The sequence below is a fragment of the Xenopus tropicalis genome, chromosome 1 (genome assembly GCF_000004195.4).
Source record: "Xenopus tropicalis strain Nigerian chromosome 1, UCB_Xtro_10.0, whole genome shotgun sequence".
Lineage (NCBI taxonomy): Eukaryota > Metazoa > Chordata > Amphibia > Anura > Pipidae > Xenopus > Xenopus tropicalis.
In genome coordinates this window covers 182,250,372-182,268,898 of record NC_030677.2, presented here as the reverse complement: position 1 = coordinate 182,268,898, position 18,527 = coordinate 182,250,372, and the positions used below count along the sequence as shown (strand labels likewise).

General features: G+C 37.4%; 1 protein-coding gene across 5 annotated transcripts in view; it reads left to right on the top strand.

Annotated features, from left to right (window-relative positions):
• The window catches only part of zfyve16 (zinc finger FYVE-type containing 16), a 35,313-nt gene that overhangs the window by 8,921 nt on the left and 7,865 nt on the right, over positions 1-18,527 (top strand). For 4 of the 5 annotated variants that reach the window (XM_031893578.1, XM_012952790.3, XM_031893587.1 and 1 more), the window contains exons 4-14: positions 95-191; positions 1,606-1,782; positions 6,654-6,802; positions 9,476-9,719; positions 10,565-10,684; positions 11,295-11,450; positions 15,848-16,072; positions 16,637-16,719; positions 17,517-17,621; positions 18,092-18,242; positions 18,438-18,518. In XM_031893578.1, coding sequence (XP_031749438.1) covers positions 95-191; positions 1,606-1,782; positions 6,654-6,802; positions 9,476-9,719; positions 10,565-10,684; positions 11,295-11,450; positions 15,848-16,072; positions 16,637-16,719; positions 17,517-17,621; positions 18,092-18,242; positions 18,438-18,518 — 1,588 coding nt within the window. The remainder of the gene's footprint in view (positions 1-94; positions 192-1,605; positions 1,783-6,653; positions 6,803-9,475; positions 9,720-10,564; positions 10,685-11,294; positions 11,451-15,847; positions 16,073-16,636; positions 16,720-17,516; positions 17,622-18,091; positions 18,243-18,437; positions 18,519-18,527) is intronic. The other variant, XM_031893581.1, reaches the window with a different exon arrangement.

The window sequence follows — 18,527 nt, the reverse complement described above, 5'->3', positions numbered from 1 at the left end:
AAACCGTCAGGCAAATCTAGGTCAAGTTATGTAGGCTTTACTTAAGTTTTAATTTGACGGATGTGTCACTATGTAACCTGTTTTTTTTTCATAGGTCTTTTGCGCTGTTTGTTGCAGTCAGAAGTGGAAATTGCCATATATGGACAAGGAAGCAAGAGTTTGTGTTGTGTGTTTTGGTTTAGTAAGTAAAGGTATGTTTGTATTTTTCTTGCTTTTGCAAAAATATTTTTGTTCTTTTGTATGTAGAAGAACACAGTTGGGTAAACTCTTAGTTAGCTGCTGGTTTGATTAAATATTTTTTTTTGTTTTTGTTTTTTTTTTTAAATTAAACTAAAATAATTTTTTAAATGAGAATTTAGAAAAGTAACACTGAAGTTTTCAGTTTGGTGCTTTACAGATACAATGGTAAAGCATACTTACTAACAGATGACATTAATGAATACTGGAGTAGGCCATCCATATTGTGTCCTTTCCCCCCCAGCAGTAGTTAGTATTGGCTTGTTCTGGATTGTGGGCACCAATTAGGCTTATGTTACAGCTTCCCATCATCTTTCAGCTTCCCAGTTTAGCAGCTGTTATGCCGCTGTGTGGGCCTTTATTAGCCCAAGTAGTTTTTTATACTAGCTTGTCTACAGTTGGTGCTAAGAATTGGAAATGCTGGGAGAGTGCACAAAAAGCCTGAAATGTAGTCCATTCATTGCCGTGTAGCCAATAATGCTCCTTTTACAAGAGAAAATGAGCATATGCACATATTTTCCTGGTTGCCAATAACCTACTTATTGGTTGAGATCACCTCCAATCTGGCTCTTCCAGGCAGTTAGAAATCTTGATGTGAAATGTGTTAGTTGAGAAAATTACAGCAGTAAATACCCAAATTTAGGGAAAAGCTAAAAAGGGGCAGCGATGATGAGCATAATGGATTAGGGGGGACGCGTCACAATAGAGGTTTTTGGCTGTACAAAGAAATGATTTAACACATGCATAGGATTGGAACTTATCTGGTCATGAATAACACACTAGGCAGTGGTACATCTACCCTTTTAAATCTGCCTTGTATACCTGTAACTTTTTGGTCGCTCCAGACTTTTTCTCTGCTGCTGTACATTTCCTTAGATGTGTTAAGTTTACTGTAACTGTGCTTCTATGGTTAACCATTTTATTGCCAAAGGACCTTTCATACATTGCATGCCAGTGTGTTAGAGGTACCTTTACCAGCCAGAGCTGAGGGAACCTGTATTTAACCTCATTGGCTGCTGACCTTGTATTTATTATTTCTCAAAATTTGAAGGATAAAGCATTGCTATAAAAAGAAAAGTAACAGTATTGTCATGTATATCATGTAGCTGTTTCATTTCAGATTATTATTATTTACTCGCACTACCAGGCCAGTGAGGTAAATACATCACTATGCGCTTTCTGTTTTCTGTCACTCTCTGGATTTCATGTACTGCTGGGCTTCCTTTGAAGCATTTCCCCTTTATCCACATCTGTCCTTGTCTGCAGCCTGTGGCTTCCTTTCTCTATGGATAGCTCACTTTACTCTCCTTTTACTGCAGTAGAGTAGCATCGCCCAATGGTTTTATTATTTTGTTTTCCTTCCTTTAGTACAGGCTTTTGAAAGGATGATGAGCCCAACTGGTCCTAGCCCAAATCCCAATGTCCCCTCTGAGTACTGTTCTACCATCCCTCCTTTGGTGCAGGCCCAGGCAGCAGGCACACTTAACTCACCTCCGCCTACTGTTTTGGTACCTGGCTCAGTACTTAAACAACCAGGAGTCCAAGGTAAATTGAACAAATGTTTGGCTAGTTAGTATATGCATTTTGTTGTATAACAGACAATTGCACTAAAATACTAAAGAGCACTTTATAATATTCACAAATACACATGCAATGGTGCCTGTATCTTTAAAGGGGATAATAGCCTGCTTTTTTATTTGAGCTCATTAAGTTGGGTTTATGTAGAAAAGGTGCAAAAACACTGAAAAAAATGGATCTGACAAAAGTATATATTTTTTTTTTACTCAGAAAGATTGAAAGGAAACCATGATAGATTGTCTCTGAATCTTAGAAATCAGTTCCCAGCACCCCGTAGACTTACAGAGGCATTCAAGCCCTTCCTCCTCTTGTTTCACGTTGAAGTGATGGATTCTGGGGCTTGAAGACCCTCTGCTTTTTTTTACAGTTGGTGGTGTTCAGATTCTGTGGAAAGCAGAGGTCCCAGAATCTATAACTTCACAATGACAATCCCAGCCTAAGGGGGCTTTGGTTATGGTAAGCCATAGGGAGAAGCAGTTTGTGTCATCTTAAAATACACTTTCAATACACAATTTTCCCATTTTATAACGCCTTTTTATTTTTTTAACATAGGCTTAAATACTACTCTGATTTTCTTACTGTCTTATAAATTTAGATTTTTTTAAAATGTTTTTCTTTTCCTGAACAGTGCAGTGTTTTATCAGGAACAAAGCAAGGCAGGACCAATGTGTTTTGGCTCTATAAAAAGACAGGCACAAGTCCTATAAAATACACTGCAAGTCACTAAAAGTAAAGTAACATTTAAAGTAAAGTAATTTATTTTTTGCTAAAGTACAGGTAGATAATATATGTAGTGTTTTCTGCTTCTGTGGAGGAGTACTTAATAAACTTAAGATATATGGTCATTAAATCTTTGTAAGTCTGGGAGAGACATCTGCCTTAACCAAATAAGCTATTATTATCATTTGTTTATTATTATTATTATTATTATTAACACATTGCTAAAGGGCCAACATATTCCATGACCACAGTACAATAAATGGGTGGATACACAGAACATACAGATTCGCAAAAAACAAGCTATAATTGGGACCTATGTATTCACAGTGCACTGAATTTTGGCCTTCCTTTGGCTTTTTTTAAAATTGGCATTTCAAAGAATTTGCTAATTTATTGTACACTGTACAAGTATGTGCAGTAATTAGGTAGAAACCCATTATCCAGAAGGCTTGGGATTATAACATGATAATGCCATTTCCCATACAATTTCATTTAGGCAATCATTTTTTTTTTTCAGATTTGTTGTTTTTAGACCTGTAATAATTAGATTATACCTTGTATTTAATGTTAGTAATTTATAATACATTTAGCTCTACAGAGGTGTATGAGACTCCCATTTGGATTGTGTTGCTTCCTTTCCCTGCTTAGATATTTATAGTTGCCAAGCAGGTGAATGCGCAACGGCAGTTCTCACTGGTGAAATTTAATCTAACAGGGCTGTTTTAATAAATGGGCAAAAAGGGGCGATTGCCCAGAGCCCACCAGGACTGAGGCCCACCATCAAACCTTACAACAGTAACGTTTGAATGAAGCATCCGTTAGAAATGGCAGACCTTTCATTTTAATTATTTAGAAGAACACAATATAACTATTGAATCATCTATTAGAACAAATGTTTTCTAGTAATTTTTTTCAATAAAATGCTAATATTTGTGATTATGGATTATCTGCTTGAAACACTGTTGGGCTAGGGCAGCACACCTGGATCTCAATTCTGCTTCACTAACAATAGGCTATTTCTTTATTTCCTTCCTTAATAGATTTCAGTCCTCCTGCTCAAGGGTAGTCCTTTTACAAATATCTTGGGGTAGCTTTGGGGGCCCACAATGAGATCCTTGCTCTGGGCCCTCTGGTACCTTAAAGTGGCCCTCGAATGAGAGGCAAAGTATAACATGTTTTTGCCTTATATTAGCCTTTATACTTGAGCCTATAAGACACACAATGCATTAAGCTGGCCATACACCAGCAGATCCGCTCGCTTGGCGATGTCGCCAAGCGAGCGGATCTTCCCCCGATATCCCCACCTACGGGTGGGCGATATCGGGGACCATTTAGGTAAAAAAAATAATCCGATCGTTTGGCCCTGGGGCCAGACGATCGGATTATGTGGGCGGCAATGGGGCAGTCGGATCGGGGACCGCATCAACGAGCCGATGCGGTCCCCGATCCGACCAGATTTTCTAACCTGGCCGATCGAGATCTGGCCAATTTCAGGCCAGATATCGGTCGGCCAGGCCGATCTGCTCTCCCCATACACGGGCCGATTAGCTGCCGAATCGGTCCAAGGGACCGATATCGGCAGCTATAGTCGGCCCGTGTATGGCCACCTTTAGGCTTTGTCTCTTGTTGCTTTTTATGTGTGTCAGTTTTGCAGAATGGAACACAAGCAAAGCACCCTCTTCTATTACTATATACTTGGATTTGCTCTTATCTAGTATACCTTGTGGCTTAACCCCATTTTATTCTGTGTTTGCATTAGTAGTAAAGCATACTTGTAAGCATACTTTTGGGGTCTGTTTGTCCAGGCTTTTCACTCAGTTCCAATACTGACTAGAATAGTTTGTTATGCCTTTTAAACTTATTTAAAACTTTATTATGTATTGTTGATTGTTCCAATATTAGTTCTCGGTATCATTATTTCATGAAAACCTTGTGATGTCGATAAAAAGGTGCATGCACGTGCTAATAGCTATTGGGATTCTTGATTATTTCTGAAATGGCACCAATAATCTTCATTGATTATATTTAGTAAGTTTCTAACTAAACAGTTTTCAGAGGGCTGTCACAAGTTCTTGTGTGAGGCTAAACCTACAAATGTTCCTATTGGTGCTTTGTAGTCAGGAAGTAATTATGTGCCATATTGGCGACGACTTTAGACATTTTTATGTCCTTCTGAACTGACCATCTAGGTAGGAATTTATTTGAGCAAAAGGTTGAACATGAACAATACAAAAGGACCACTTATCTGGAAAGTCTAAGGTAGAGCAGATAATTGAACTCATACACATAACCAAACCTACCCCCTTTTCCATCAGTCCAGTCCTTCCTCAATATGAGATTTAGCCATCCAGCCAGGTGACACATCCAGCTATGAATTTCTAATTTTTAACACACCATACTGCTTTCTTGCACACTTGCAATTCCAGGTGTGTTGTTTGTTGAAAATACCTTGGTACTGTTAGTGTATAATAATTATAATTTGTATCTGCTGCATTCTATAAAGGAAATAAATATAAAAATGTATAGGAAGGCCAGTATTTTTTTTTTTCTACAAAAAGTGGCAACCAACTAGTGAGACATAAATGCACAGATAAGCCCTTAAAACTGCCCATACTGCTTCCCATTGACTTAAATGCAAATTACCTGAAAGTGCCAGTACAGTGGTCCTCGTTTTGAAAATAAAGCATTGTGCATTTTCAGGCCAAAAGCAGTCAGTACTTATTTTGTACATAGAGCGTATTACACTCCAGCTAAGCTGCATCAAATATTCTCAAATACAACATCTGAATGGCCTAGATGCCACGTAGAAAACGCCACACTAATGCATATGGTGTGGGAATGCTCAGTCCTGGGTAAATATTGGACCAAGGTTTTGAATAAGCTGGACCTGATCCTAGAGGTGAAACTCCCAAGAACCCCCCAGGTGTGTCTGCTAGGCATAGGACTCAAAGAACTACTCACACAACATCTTCGTGTATTCACCAGAGAATGTTTATTTTTAACAAAAAAAGCAATAACAAGGAAATGGAAGGACTCAACACCCCCCAAATATTCACATTGGCTCACTGAAGTCACCTATGCACATTGGAAAGTCTAATATATAAAACTAGAGGAGCTCCGAAAAAACACGAAAAAATATGGGGAATATGGCTAGAAAAATCTACTTAAGAGAGCTACAGGCGGTATTAGCTTAAAGCATTTTAAGATAATATGGTTGTAAACTGTAATTTGTGCCAACATCCAGAGGGAAGTGGTCAGAAATGGAAAGGGAAAGGAAAACGCATACAAAAGAAAAGGTTACACTGTATTTTCAAATGCTGTTGCAACTTTTGTTACTGCAAAACATGTCATATACTTAAACCTTACTACATTGTGTAACTCTGCCTCATAAACGTGATGTATACTGCTGAAACTGCTGTAAAATCTTCTCAATAAACTTGCCTGAATTAAAAAAAAAAAGCAGTCAGTACTGGCACTTAATATTTGGGAAGAAGCAACAGGTATATGTCAGAAAGAAAACGCTTTGTTTGCTTATGGCACTTTAGAAACATCATTAATTTTTAAGCTGTAATAATTACCCCAGTATTCCAAACACCTTGTTATTCCCACTGACACTAACATTCTTACTATTCCATAACCCTCCTGGACTAGAGAGTGGCATTGGCAATATTTCTGAGAATATTACTTTTAGGTGTTTTCCATCAATCATTTTATTGGATTGTAACGTCATATAGTGGGAGATTTGTTTCATTGTCAGATCAATTAAAAGTGCTCCTTTTGTTTAGTTGTGTAGGGCTGAAATGGAAGCAGTTTCACCATTCCAGCAGCTGGCATGGCACAGAGTATACATGGGAGTGGGAAGCACAGGGGACCATGTTCATAATCTACCACTTGGGATCCCATTGCTGCAGAGCTACCTGACAGTGCCAACCTAAAAAGATTATCTCATGAAGCTACAGAGAATATTTACATTTTATAGTTTGAATTTCCACTGGATTTAGCTTTGTTGATTTATTTAGTTATGCTGACACTCACATTATTCAATAATTCAATCCCAAGGTTTTTTAGGTGTCCCGTGGATGTATATGGGGTGTAAATAAACTCTCCTTTCTTCACAGGGAGTCAAAAAGAGCCGAAAAGAGTCTGGTTTGCTGATGGCCTTCTACCTAATGGGGAAGTTGCAGACACAACCAAATTTTCATCTTTTGTCAAGAGATCCTCACAAGACTTAAGTCCAGAAGCTTGCAGCTTACCAGATTCTCCCATGGTGAGTAAATAGAACTGGTTGCCAACTGCAGCGTTTCCTCTAAGCAGCGTTCAAGTTCACACAACAAATTGTGGTGCGCACAAAAACAAAAAATCTGTGTAAAAACATATAATTTTATAATTGTGACCCACCCACTTCTCTGTACACAGTTTTTAGCGGGGACTTACTGTATGTCTAAAGGATAAATCAAGGGTAGGACTATAAGCAAAGTTTACTTTAGGGCTTAATAGGCACACATTCCTGGTAAGGCAATATCCTATGGTGCCAACACCAGGTTCTGGCATTAGAGATATTTATCTATTTGGTACCTACAGCTTCTACAGCATTTCAGTAACTATTAGAAGTACATCCCAAGAGTTGAGTCTGAATTTACAGGTTACAAACATATTTGTGTGAATATAAAATCTGTACAAAAAATCAAATGCTGTAGTAGAAGTGAACTGCATTTTCTTGAATGGCGCAGGAGGTACCTACACTAACAATTTACCACCTTTTTCCATGTATATTTAAGTGGATTTGAGTAAGCCTAGTTTGCCAGGGACGCAAACAGTTAAAGATACACATTTTTTAAAAGGACATGGTAACTCCCAGCAGAATTGCCGTTGTGGTCATTGCAAGACACAGTCACAGAGGATTCCTAATCAGTCTGCCATTTCTTCTGATGCCTGCAGGTAGGGTGTTTCCTCTGCAAAGAAGATTCTATGATGTGAAAAATGTTAACACTTTAAACAAAGGTTTATGGTAATACATTTAGTTTGTGCTATTGGTGATTTGTGTGAACTTCAAACTAACCTGAAGGGCAACTAAGCAAGTCCCATTAAAAGTCAAAGTAAGAGTGATGGTGTATTATTGTATCAAAAATGTCAAAATCTTATCCACAAGATTGGAAGGAACCACAGTATATGACCGGTTTAATGTGGTGGTGTTTGTGGGGGACATAGTACAGCATAACTGTACTTTTATTATTTATACTTTGTCTTCTTTTGCTAACTTGTGCCTATATTGTTTTTCCTGCTTTCTTAAAGACTTTCCTGGTAGGCAACTTGTAAGAGTTCAGAATAGAATATGGAAGATTTAATTGCCACATGCAGATTTTTATGGTATACTTAATAAATTACACTGTTTACATAGCAAATAATTCACTCTGCCATTTAAATTTATTCTTGAATCAACAAATGTATTTTTTTTATCTGTAATATAGGTGTGTAGGCAGCTATTTCAGTGCATTGTGCCTGAGTCTGAGCTTTCAGAAGGAGCCAGCGCTACACATTAGAACTGCTTTCAAATTACCCATTGTTTCTCCTACTCCCATGTAACTGGAGGAGTCCCAAGCCGGACTTGAATTTTTTTACTATTAAGTGCTATTCTAATATCAACTGGGAGCTGCTATCTTGCTCCCTTCCCATTGTTCTGCTGATCGGCTGCTGGGAGCTGCTATCTTGCTCCCTTCCCATTGTTCTGCTGATCGGCTGCTGGGAGGGGGGGGGGTGATATCACTCCAACTTGCAGCTCAGCAGTAAAGTGTGACTGAAGTTTATCAGAGAACAGGTCACCTGCTTGTGGCACCCTGGGAAATGAAGAATATGGCTAGCCCCATGTGAAATGTCAATTAAAAAAAATCGGTGTTTTTGAAAAATGGATTTCAATGCAGGATTCTTTAGGGAAGCTCTATTACCTGATGTATTTTAAAAAAATTTCCCATGACAGTATTCCTTTAACACAATTACTCACGACGGGGCAAATTTATCAACATTCTGATTTTAGTGATTTTAGAGTTTTTTGAAACGACAAATAAACTCCTTTCCATGAAAATCAAATATGTCTTGTCATTTATTAAAATGTGGAATGAAAATAACCACTTTTCCACTTTTTTTTGTGGTTTTTACGTTTTCCTACAAATCCTGAAAGAAAAGAAAAATACGAACATTAGTAAATGCCTGCAATGTGTAGTCTCTGGTTTGTTCACATGGCTACAGCTTTCTTTTTTTTTTTTTTTTTTTTATAGCCTAGACTCTCTCCGAGTACAGCTGCTATCTGTAACTATCACTGCCAGCTCATTTTCTCTGTAGATATATCTTCCTGAAAACAAATTTTATTATTCTCATACCCAGGTATAAACAAGACAAAACCACAAATAAAGTGCCTAGCAGTTAACTATAAATTCACTCTCTTACAAACTGGATTTATAGCTAAGAATACATCCACAAGTGGAGGCAAAGCAGATCATAGTTAATAAGATGTTTAAAAGGCGGCGTGTAGTGCAGTTCAAATAAAGGCCTCTAGGATGGATGAGGCCCTAGCCTATTTCAATAAATTGTGAACACCAATTTAGTAGATCCCTGCTTGCCTGCTTGTACCATGTTGGTCATAGATCAAAGCCAGAACATATAGAGTAGGTGAGACCTTTCATTGGTTAGCTGAGTAGATTATAGAATGCAAGCTTTTGGGGGACTTCTTGGGTCCCTGCTTCAGGTGTGCCATATTCCTGGGACCTAAGTAGTCCCGAAAGCTTGCATTCTGTAATCTAATTTAGTGAATTTACTTAGCCAGTAAAAGGTATCACCTACTCTATATTTTGTGCCTTAAAATTGACAGCCATTTTTTACCATCTGTAGGTGCAAAACGTTTACAATTTGTGTTCATTAACAAATTAAAATATTCCTTACTTTTTAGACCACTGATGAGATACCCAATAACCTAAATGAGCACGAAAAAGAGACAGGTTTGGAGACCTCTCCAGTAGACTCATGTATGGAGAAATCCTTACCAGAGGCCCTAAGTGCCTTTAAAGTCAGCTCTCCATCAGACTATTCAATGCTGTGTGGGCTTGATAAATGTGTCAGCCGAGATGTGAGTCTAATACCAGATGATGAGGAAAGGCTGCCGCCTCTCTTACTGGCTTCTGGCGAGGGTGGAGGTAGGTCTGTTTTATCAGAACAATTTATACCTGCATGGCAGTAGTCCTATATTGTGTGTATAAAAAAAACTGTCACTGCTCAGCTGAATTGAGGACAGTAGTCCATTCTAGAAATTATTATTATTTTAACAAAATAAGAAAATATTACATTTTCCCCTAAATATGAGATTATTTATCTCTTGAAAAATGCCTCAATTTCAGGGTTTTGTTGTCACTTTTCAGATTTAGGGAAATTTTCCAATATTCTGATCCTTGCTAGTGAGTTCCATGCACAGAAAAACAGAAGACAAATCTTTTTTTCTATAAGTTTCCATTTAGTACGGTGGCAAAAAAATTGGGCAAATTTATTAAGAATTGAAGGGTGTTTGACTGCATTGTGCAGAGGAACACATTATTTTTCAGTGGTTGTTAGTATTTAGCATAGTTCAGTAGCAGCGCTAAGTATTAACACCCATCAAATTGCATGTGTGGATTAATGGTACAGACAATTATTTTTGCTCTTGAATATTTACTTTCCAGCATGGAAACAAATTTATTACGCTGGAAAAAGATTGTTGTGTTCTCATGAGCGGCACACGTCGATACCACCTAAAAACAGATACTTTTTGAAAATCTTATTGTATCTATGCTGAAAAAGACTAGATTTAAGGTAGAAAATCATGCATTTATTCCATAAATGTGCCTCCTGAATGATAATTGATATAATGCCTTCTCCATTATTTGTAATTGTGCTTTATTATTGATTTATACCATTGAATTCTGTACACTTGTGTTTTATAGGTTGGTTTGTAATCAGTTGTTTTTTTTCTCCTTTTTTTATTTGAACGATGCTACTTATGTTTTAGATGCTCTCATAGAAAACAGTCCTACTAATAAAGAGGTCTTGTTGCTTTTGGAAGAGGGGCTTAGCCTAGTGACCTTCATTCTTAATGCAAACCTCCTTCTTAATGTCAAGATAGTAACCTGTAAGTATTTGAATTCTGTGATGATTTATTCTGTAGACATAAAACTAGAAACAAGTCAGTCTGATAAAAAAGTACGCCTTTTCCTTAGTTTTGTTACGTGAAGGAAAATTGCTATGTTGGCATAATTTACTGCAGTCTTAGGACATGTGAAAGGTTGTTAATCTTATTCTCCCTTCCAATTGAACTGTATTGGAGTTACACAATAAAAGTTGCTACAATTGCTACAGGTCTTGTCACCTACACCTACACTATATCAACCATTTACTTGTCACCTGTTTAAAGCAAATTTCTTATGGTTGCTATGGGTTACTACACCAGAGCAATTATTGTACTTTTTTTTATTACATGTGCCTTAATAAGCCTGAGACACTGGCAGCAATGAAGGGAAGGGCAGGACTCATTATAAATAGATTTTTTTCTTTCTGAGTGTTTGGTTAAAACAAAATATGTTAGCGCTTAGCTGCATGTTGCATCCTGAATTTGCTGTAACTGTAACCAACAGGACATATACAGAGAGAGGTTCTAATTAGCATTGAAGTTCATGCAGAGGAGATTTGTTGGGGAAAGAATTGGATATATGCTAATTACTATTCTGTTTCTTGTTCCCCAGATGCCTCTGAAAAATGCTGGTTTTTCTCAACAAATGGATTACATGGCCTGGGTCAGGCAGAAATCATAATTCTATTGGCTTGTTTAGAAAATGAAGACATTCTCCCAAAGGATATGTTTAGAGTTTTTATTGATATTTACAAAGATGCTCAAAAAGGTACTTTTATTGTCATTATTACAAGAATACTCTAAAAATGTTTACACCATTTACTTTGTTGGCAAACTGCTGTCTTGCCATTTTAGCGTAAAGCAAAAAAAAACTGAATGGGAGATAACTCTCTCTCTCTAATATATATAGAGATATAGATATATATAGATTGATATATAGATATATATATATATATATATATATATAATAAATTAATAAAATAGCATTGCTCGATACATTCCCCCTAGGTTCTAGCTATAGTGCATATCAAATACAATTGGTTCTCAAAATTTGTTCAGTTACACGAATGGTAGACATTGGTGGGGTCCAACACCCCAATCTTGAATGCCATTTAGATCCAAAATAGGGGAAATAATGGTCATGGAACAGCTCACAGCATTCATAAATGCAGTTATAAAGTTCAGAAAAGTCTTGGAGCCTTGGTCAGCCACGTACCCTGGGACGTTGTGGACTGGTCCATTGTACACAAGGGTTAAACATTGCCTATGAGTTACCCTAATGGGATGACCCTTAATTATATCACAAGGCACTGCACTTTATAATTATTCAGTCATTTGTATTTGGTTATTGTTTATTTGTAAAAAAAATATTGTTACACAGAAAAGTATGTTGCTAGACACCTGACTCTTCCTATACAGCAGGGAAGCATGACATAGCTTGTACATTTATATGTACCGTATATACTCGAGTATAAGCCGATCCGAATATAAGCCGAGGTACCTAATTTTACCTAAGAAAACTGGAAAAACTTATTGACTCGAGTATAAGCCTAGGGTGGGAAAGGTTTGTCCTTTTTCATTATGTCATTTACAAATAAATGTCTTACTACACTGCACTGCTGGGAGAGAACATAAATATATATTGATCAAACTTGAAATTGTTGTGCTGTGGTAAATTGCAGTTTCCAGGAATCCCTTAATGGCTGAGGTTGTTAATTGATTATCCAAATGACTGTTGTGCCATGGGATGAAGTGTGCATCATAAAACCATTTATGCTTACAAAGGATGTTATGGGCACAGCCACTGATGCCATAACACAATGAATGCCAATTTGGCCTCCCTTCAGTCTGCCTTCCGTCTCTACATCCTTTCTCTCAGCTCCCCATACTGCTCCCAGTAGTAGTTCAATTAAAAGTGATATGCAACAATGGTCGGTATAAACTTCCCATATCTCCGGCCTGTGCAATCCCACTTGTGATATTAAGCACTGTTGGCTAATACTACAAACTGACATGGGATGAAGTGTGCTACACATTGATATGTTTTTAGGGCTGCATTCTTTAATGGATAAAGTGGCAATTAGAAGTGTTAGCAGACTTCTTATTCTTATGGTAGAATTAATAGCAACACAGGCTGACACTGCTGACATACCGCTCCTTGCTGTGTCTTCTCTCTCGGCTGGCAGGTGTGACGAAGGACACAGGGGGAGGGGCGCATGAATGCAGCTAGCCGCTCAGCAAAGAGAAGACACAAGAAAGAATATGGAAAGAACCATACGTGAATAGTTTTCGTAGAATCATCCGAGAACTGAACTCCACTTAACTGAATCATACGAATCATCCGTGAACTGAACGCCACTAACGCACGAATAATCCCAGTACCGCCAGGAAGCCTGTCTGTTATAGTGAACATAATCATCCCAGCGCACATTCGTTGCGCTCTGACTGTGCGCGAATCATCCCAGTACCGCTCTGACATTCGCGCACCCTCCCCTCTCCCGTGTGCGAATGTCAGCAATGTCAGAGCGGTACTGGGATGATTCGCGCACAGTCAGAGCGCAACGAATGTGCGCTGGGATGATTATGTTCACTATAACAGACAGGCTTCCTGGCGGTACTGGGATTATTCGTGCGTTAGTGGCGTTCAGTTCACGGATGATTCAGTTAAGTGGAGTTCAGTTCTCGGATGATTCAGTTAAGTGGAGTTCAGTTCTCGGATGATTCTATGAAAACTATTAAGGTATGATTCTTTCCATATTCTTTCTTGTGTCTTCTCTTTGCTGAGCGGCTAGCTGCATTCATGCGCCCCCTCCCCCTGTGAATTGACTCGGCCCCCCCCCCCTGCGTCCTCTGTCACACCTGCCAGCCGAGAGAGAAGACGGAGCGGTACTGTGAGAAGTATGGGAAGCGGTGTACACTCGAGTATAAGCCGAGGCTGAGTTTTTCAGCACATTTTTCGTGCTGAAAAACTCGGCTTATACTCGAGTATATACGGTAAGTACCTAAAAATGTATAATTTACAATGCTGTCTGATATTTAGCTATTGTAAGCTTTAGTCAAGAATTAATCTCAAGCTGCAGGCATACCTTCAGTTCTCTCAATAGTGCCCTTAAGATGATCAGAAGCCAGACAGAAAGAAAAAACCCTAAGCTGTGTAAAGAAAGTTCCCATAATGCCTTGCTCCTGCACCAAGAGCAAGACCAGTGTACATGCTCAGTTAGTAAGACTGAGTCAGCTTCCTGCTGATTGGCTCAGATCCACATTCCTAATGGGGGGCGTGAGTTCTTAGCATTCTTGAGGGAGGGGGGAGCAGGCGAGAGGAGAGAGCTGCGTGTCTCTGGCAGAGGAAAACAGACACAAGAAATCTTTTGACAGAGGACTCAGTGCAGTGTTTCTGTGAGTGCTTATGGCTGTATTTACATGGACCTTTCTGATAAAGCTTACTTAGTTTTTACGTTTCCTTCTCCTTTAACTGTACATAATACATCTTGAGTTCTTGCTTTCTGTAATAATAACAAAAACTTTTAAAATGGAAGAACAGTGGTCCAAAAAATGCAGTAGGCTTCCCAAAAACTGTATATGCAGTTTGCATCCATTTTCAATAACTTCACCTTTAGAGTGTGTCAATCTTTAAATTTCTGATGCATACTCAAACTAAAAAATAAATCCATATTACATTATGTATGCATTTAAACATAATACTGTATACTCTTACTCTTACTAGTAAAAATTGTATTTCAAAAACACTACTGTAATTTATAAAAGTAAGCCATGTCATGGGGGCAACCATTTAAGACATTGAGAGATTATGTAGAATACAATGGGTTTAGTTCTTACACAGGAAGATAAAACAGGAGTAATTTATCATTAATTACTCTTTACAGGACCATAGAATTAAAGATGTTGCCAAGAAATAGTTCATGCACCAAAGGCACACTTAAAGGATTAAAAAAATTATGAAAGTACCAGTGAATTATGCTCTTCTAAATATAGAAGGTTTGTGGTTAAAAAAAGTTGTATTTCAGACTGATTTATTGAGAAATTCCACCAAAACCTCACTAATCCCGCCCATCTGTTCCACTTCCTGCTGGCTGAATTCCCTGGATGAGCTGGGGAGCCGCGGTAGGATAGGAACCAATCAGCAGCTAGGCTGACCTGATAGGGAACTGAAGCCTGTTGGTGCTTGTGTGACTGCAGGGCTGTAATTGGCTCTCCCCCTCCTACTGTGCTTCTGGCAGGGACTGTTAGGACACGCCCACCCTTCATTTCAAACATGGTCAGAGAAGTGATAAGATCTATAGGGAGCACCAATAAATGGGCCATTTTTATGGATAGGATTAATTTTTAGCACAAAGTGAAACCAGCACCGTATATTATTCATAATTGCCTTTCATATTAGGGTTTTTCCCATTTATCCAATATGTCTCCTTTAAAGGAAAAATATACCTCCAAACAATGTCACTATAAAAATATATTGCATAAACCAGCTCATATGTAAAACCCTGCTTCATCTAAATAAACCATTTTCCTAAAAATATACTATACGTGCAATATTTACTGATATACATATTCCAGTTTGGGCGAGATTCTTTAATAGTTTACTTAACATAAACTATGGGTTAGGTATTCATTCTTGGGGTATATTTGCCTTTACAATGTAAAACAAAATATTTTTTGCTTTTTGTTGTATCTGGTCCTTTACTGGTTCTGGCTGTAAAAGGGTGTTTCCCCTCAGCTCTTCCACATATGTAAGAGTTAATTGCATTGGATCAGGATGAAGTATATGAAATGCTTACTATCTTGACATTTTCTTGCTTTGATGCTGGTAAAATCCTTTACCAGAAGAGCCCAGTAGATCCTAGTACTACAAATCTCTCTTTGTTATATGTCATGCTTTATTTTTTTGCTATAAGGTGACCGCCCTTCTATATGGTAGATGTGCAAAAACAAGCCAACATACATCCTTTTAGTGAAGCAGTATTAGTATATTCTAAATCCGTTTCCAGCTTTTGTTTCTACATTTTATGATATGACAAAATATTCTGTATTTATGATAATACCTACAAAATACAAGCGATTTATACAAGATCTAGTGACCAAAATGAATTTAAAAGGAACATTGACTCAACTTATGCCATCTAATTTCATTTGTATATTTTTTAACAGGAAGATATGTAGGCAATCTGGAAAATATTACATTTACTGAAAGCTTTCTCAGTAACAAGGATCATGGTGGATTCCTATTTTTTGCCCCTACTTTTCAGGATCTAACTGGCCTTCCTTTACCCAACTGTCCATTTTTGTGTGGGGTTATTATCCAGAAAATGGAGGTGCCTTGGGCAAAAGTTTTTCCTATTCGCCTTATGCTTAGACTGGGAGCTGAATCTGGTGGTGAGTTTTATCTTCATTTAGTCTTTTCATGCTTAATGAATAAAATTGGTTACATTTGGGACCAAGTTGATAGAACAATGGCACCACTGATGGTTTTTTTTTTTTTGTTTTTTTTTAAAAAATAACAACAAAAAAACATTATATATATTCCAGTAAAAAATGGTTAAACCTAAAAAAAGAAATAAATAATCCACTTTATTAAACTAACCAAAGGCAGTGGTACCAAATTAGATGCAATTTAGGGGATAATGGGGCAGGAAGTTTTGGGAGGGGAGGCTATTCAAGAGAAGAATACCAGTAGTGAATTACTCAAATTCCACTAACCTTATAGTCTATGTACTCTACAGTCTTTTATTATCATTAATAAAATGATTATGCCATGTAACCTGAATCTCCCTCTGAGAGACTATCTGCAGGCATTACCCAGTTTACTTATAAACATATTTTAGTATATGCCTTTGCTATAGATGTTTATTACAGATTTAGATTCTGTTTTGTTAACAACAACAGTAAATAATACATGTTTTTAAAATTTGCTAAAATACATGTTTTGTTTTTGAAAAGCGTACCCCTGTCCACTGATGAGCAGAAGACATCGAAAGCCATTATTTGGAGAAATAGGACATACAATAATCAATTTACTAACTGTATGTGCTTTTCCTTTTATTTAAATGTTTCCTGCTTTTTAAATACAGGTATGGGACCTGTTATCCAGAATGCTCGGGACCTGGGGTTTTCCGGATAAGGGATCTTTCCGTAATTTGGAGCTCCATATCTTAACTCTGCTAAAAATCATATAAACATTAAATAAACCCAATAAGATTGTTTTGCCTCCAATAAGGATTAATTATATCTTAGTTGGGATCAAGTACAAGGGACTGTTATATTATTACAGAGAAAAAGGAAATCATTTTCAAAAATTAGAATTATTTGCTTATAAAGGAGTCTATGGGAGATGGTCTTTCAGTAATTCGGAACTTTCTGGATAATGGGTTTCCGGATAAGGGATCCCATACCTGTATAAGCCTGGATATAATTTATATATACATCTATTACCCGTAGGGCTTGTATTGTGAGGCTTTCTATGTAAGGCAGCATTCCTATAATCAAAGGAATAAAATACTAGTCACTGCCTTTATAAGGGGGAAAAGTTAATCTGTCAAAAATGAGTAATTACTTATTAAACAGTATGCTGTGGGTTATAGAATGGCCAGTTGTTGGATCTTTCTGGCTATAGGATTTCTGAAGAAGAGATCTTATGCCTCTACTTCTCTAAGTATTATATACATATTTCTCTTACGTTGAATCTCTAGTATTTATATAGCCCTTTCTTCATTTTAGGTTCATGTTGTTTAAACTTGTGTAATATTGGTGGTACAAAAGCACAATATTCTCCTCTTAAAATGGAAAATGTTATATACATTCACCCTTTTGTATTTTACAGGACCTTAGAAATTACCAGTACACAATTCCACATGTTGATGGTTTGCTAATACACATGCAAGTGGGGAAAATTTGCATCAAGATCCCTTCAAGAAGACATAACGAAGTAAGTAACACAACGTAGTGTTCCAGTGTTATGTGCTGATAACCAGCACAAAGCTTTGTAGCGTTGATTTTTTCTTTTCTAAAATAAATTTCATCATCAAGATCTAAATACTGGTATTGGCAAATGAATGGATAGTTCATATGTCAGGTTTGTTTAAATAAAGTTAACAATGGAAACATTTCCATGCTGTGATCAAACTGCAAGGGGAAATAATCAATATCTCTCGCTTTACATCAATGTTGCTAATTTTTCATAAAGTGTTATGCAGTTGTTAGCATTGTACTTAACAAATGTTTGTAATTGGACCACAGGGCCAATCCGTATCAGTCTCAGCGAATTAGATTTTCGGTGGAACACAACTTGCTTTAGCTCAGGCTGACATTACTGTGCCCTATTCTTTGTTATTACATAATGAATAACTTTTGATACATGTGATTGTTTTACTTCAGCAATTATCTTTTTACTTTTAGATCCTTAAGGTGATTCATGCTTCTAATGAGCATGTCATAAGCATTGGTGCTAGCTTTAGCCTGGAGGCAGACTCTCACCTGGTGTGTGTCCAGAACAGCGATGGAATCTACCAAACGCAAGCAAACAGTGCTCCTGGAAAGGACAGAGAAGGTGAAGTTTAATATTTAGGATGAATAGCTGTTTACCATGTGTGTGTGTGTGTGTGTTCCACGATTAACTCCTTATATGCACTGATATATCTGATTCATATATCATCTTCAAAAACACAGGCCTGTTGTTTTACTTTGGTTTAGGTGTAAAGCACAGACTTATTTATCAATATTTAAGAAATTTGTTTTTGTTTAGTTACGGGGGCAAGTTTTGTTGTTTTCAATGGAGCTCTGAAAACGTCCTCGGGATTTCTTGCCAAGTCTAGTATAGTAGAAGGTATGTATA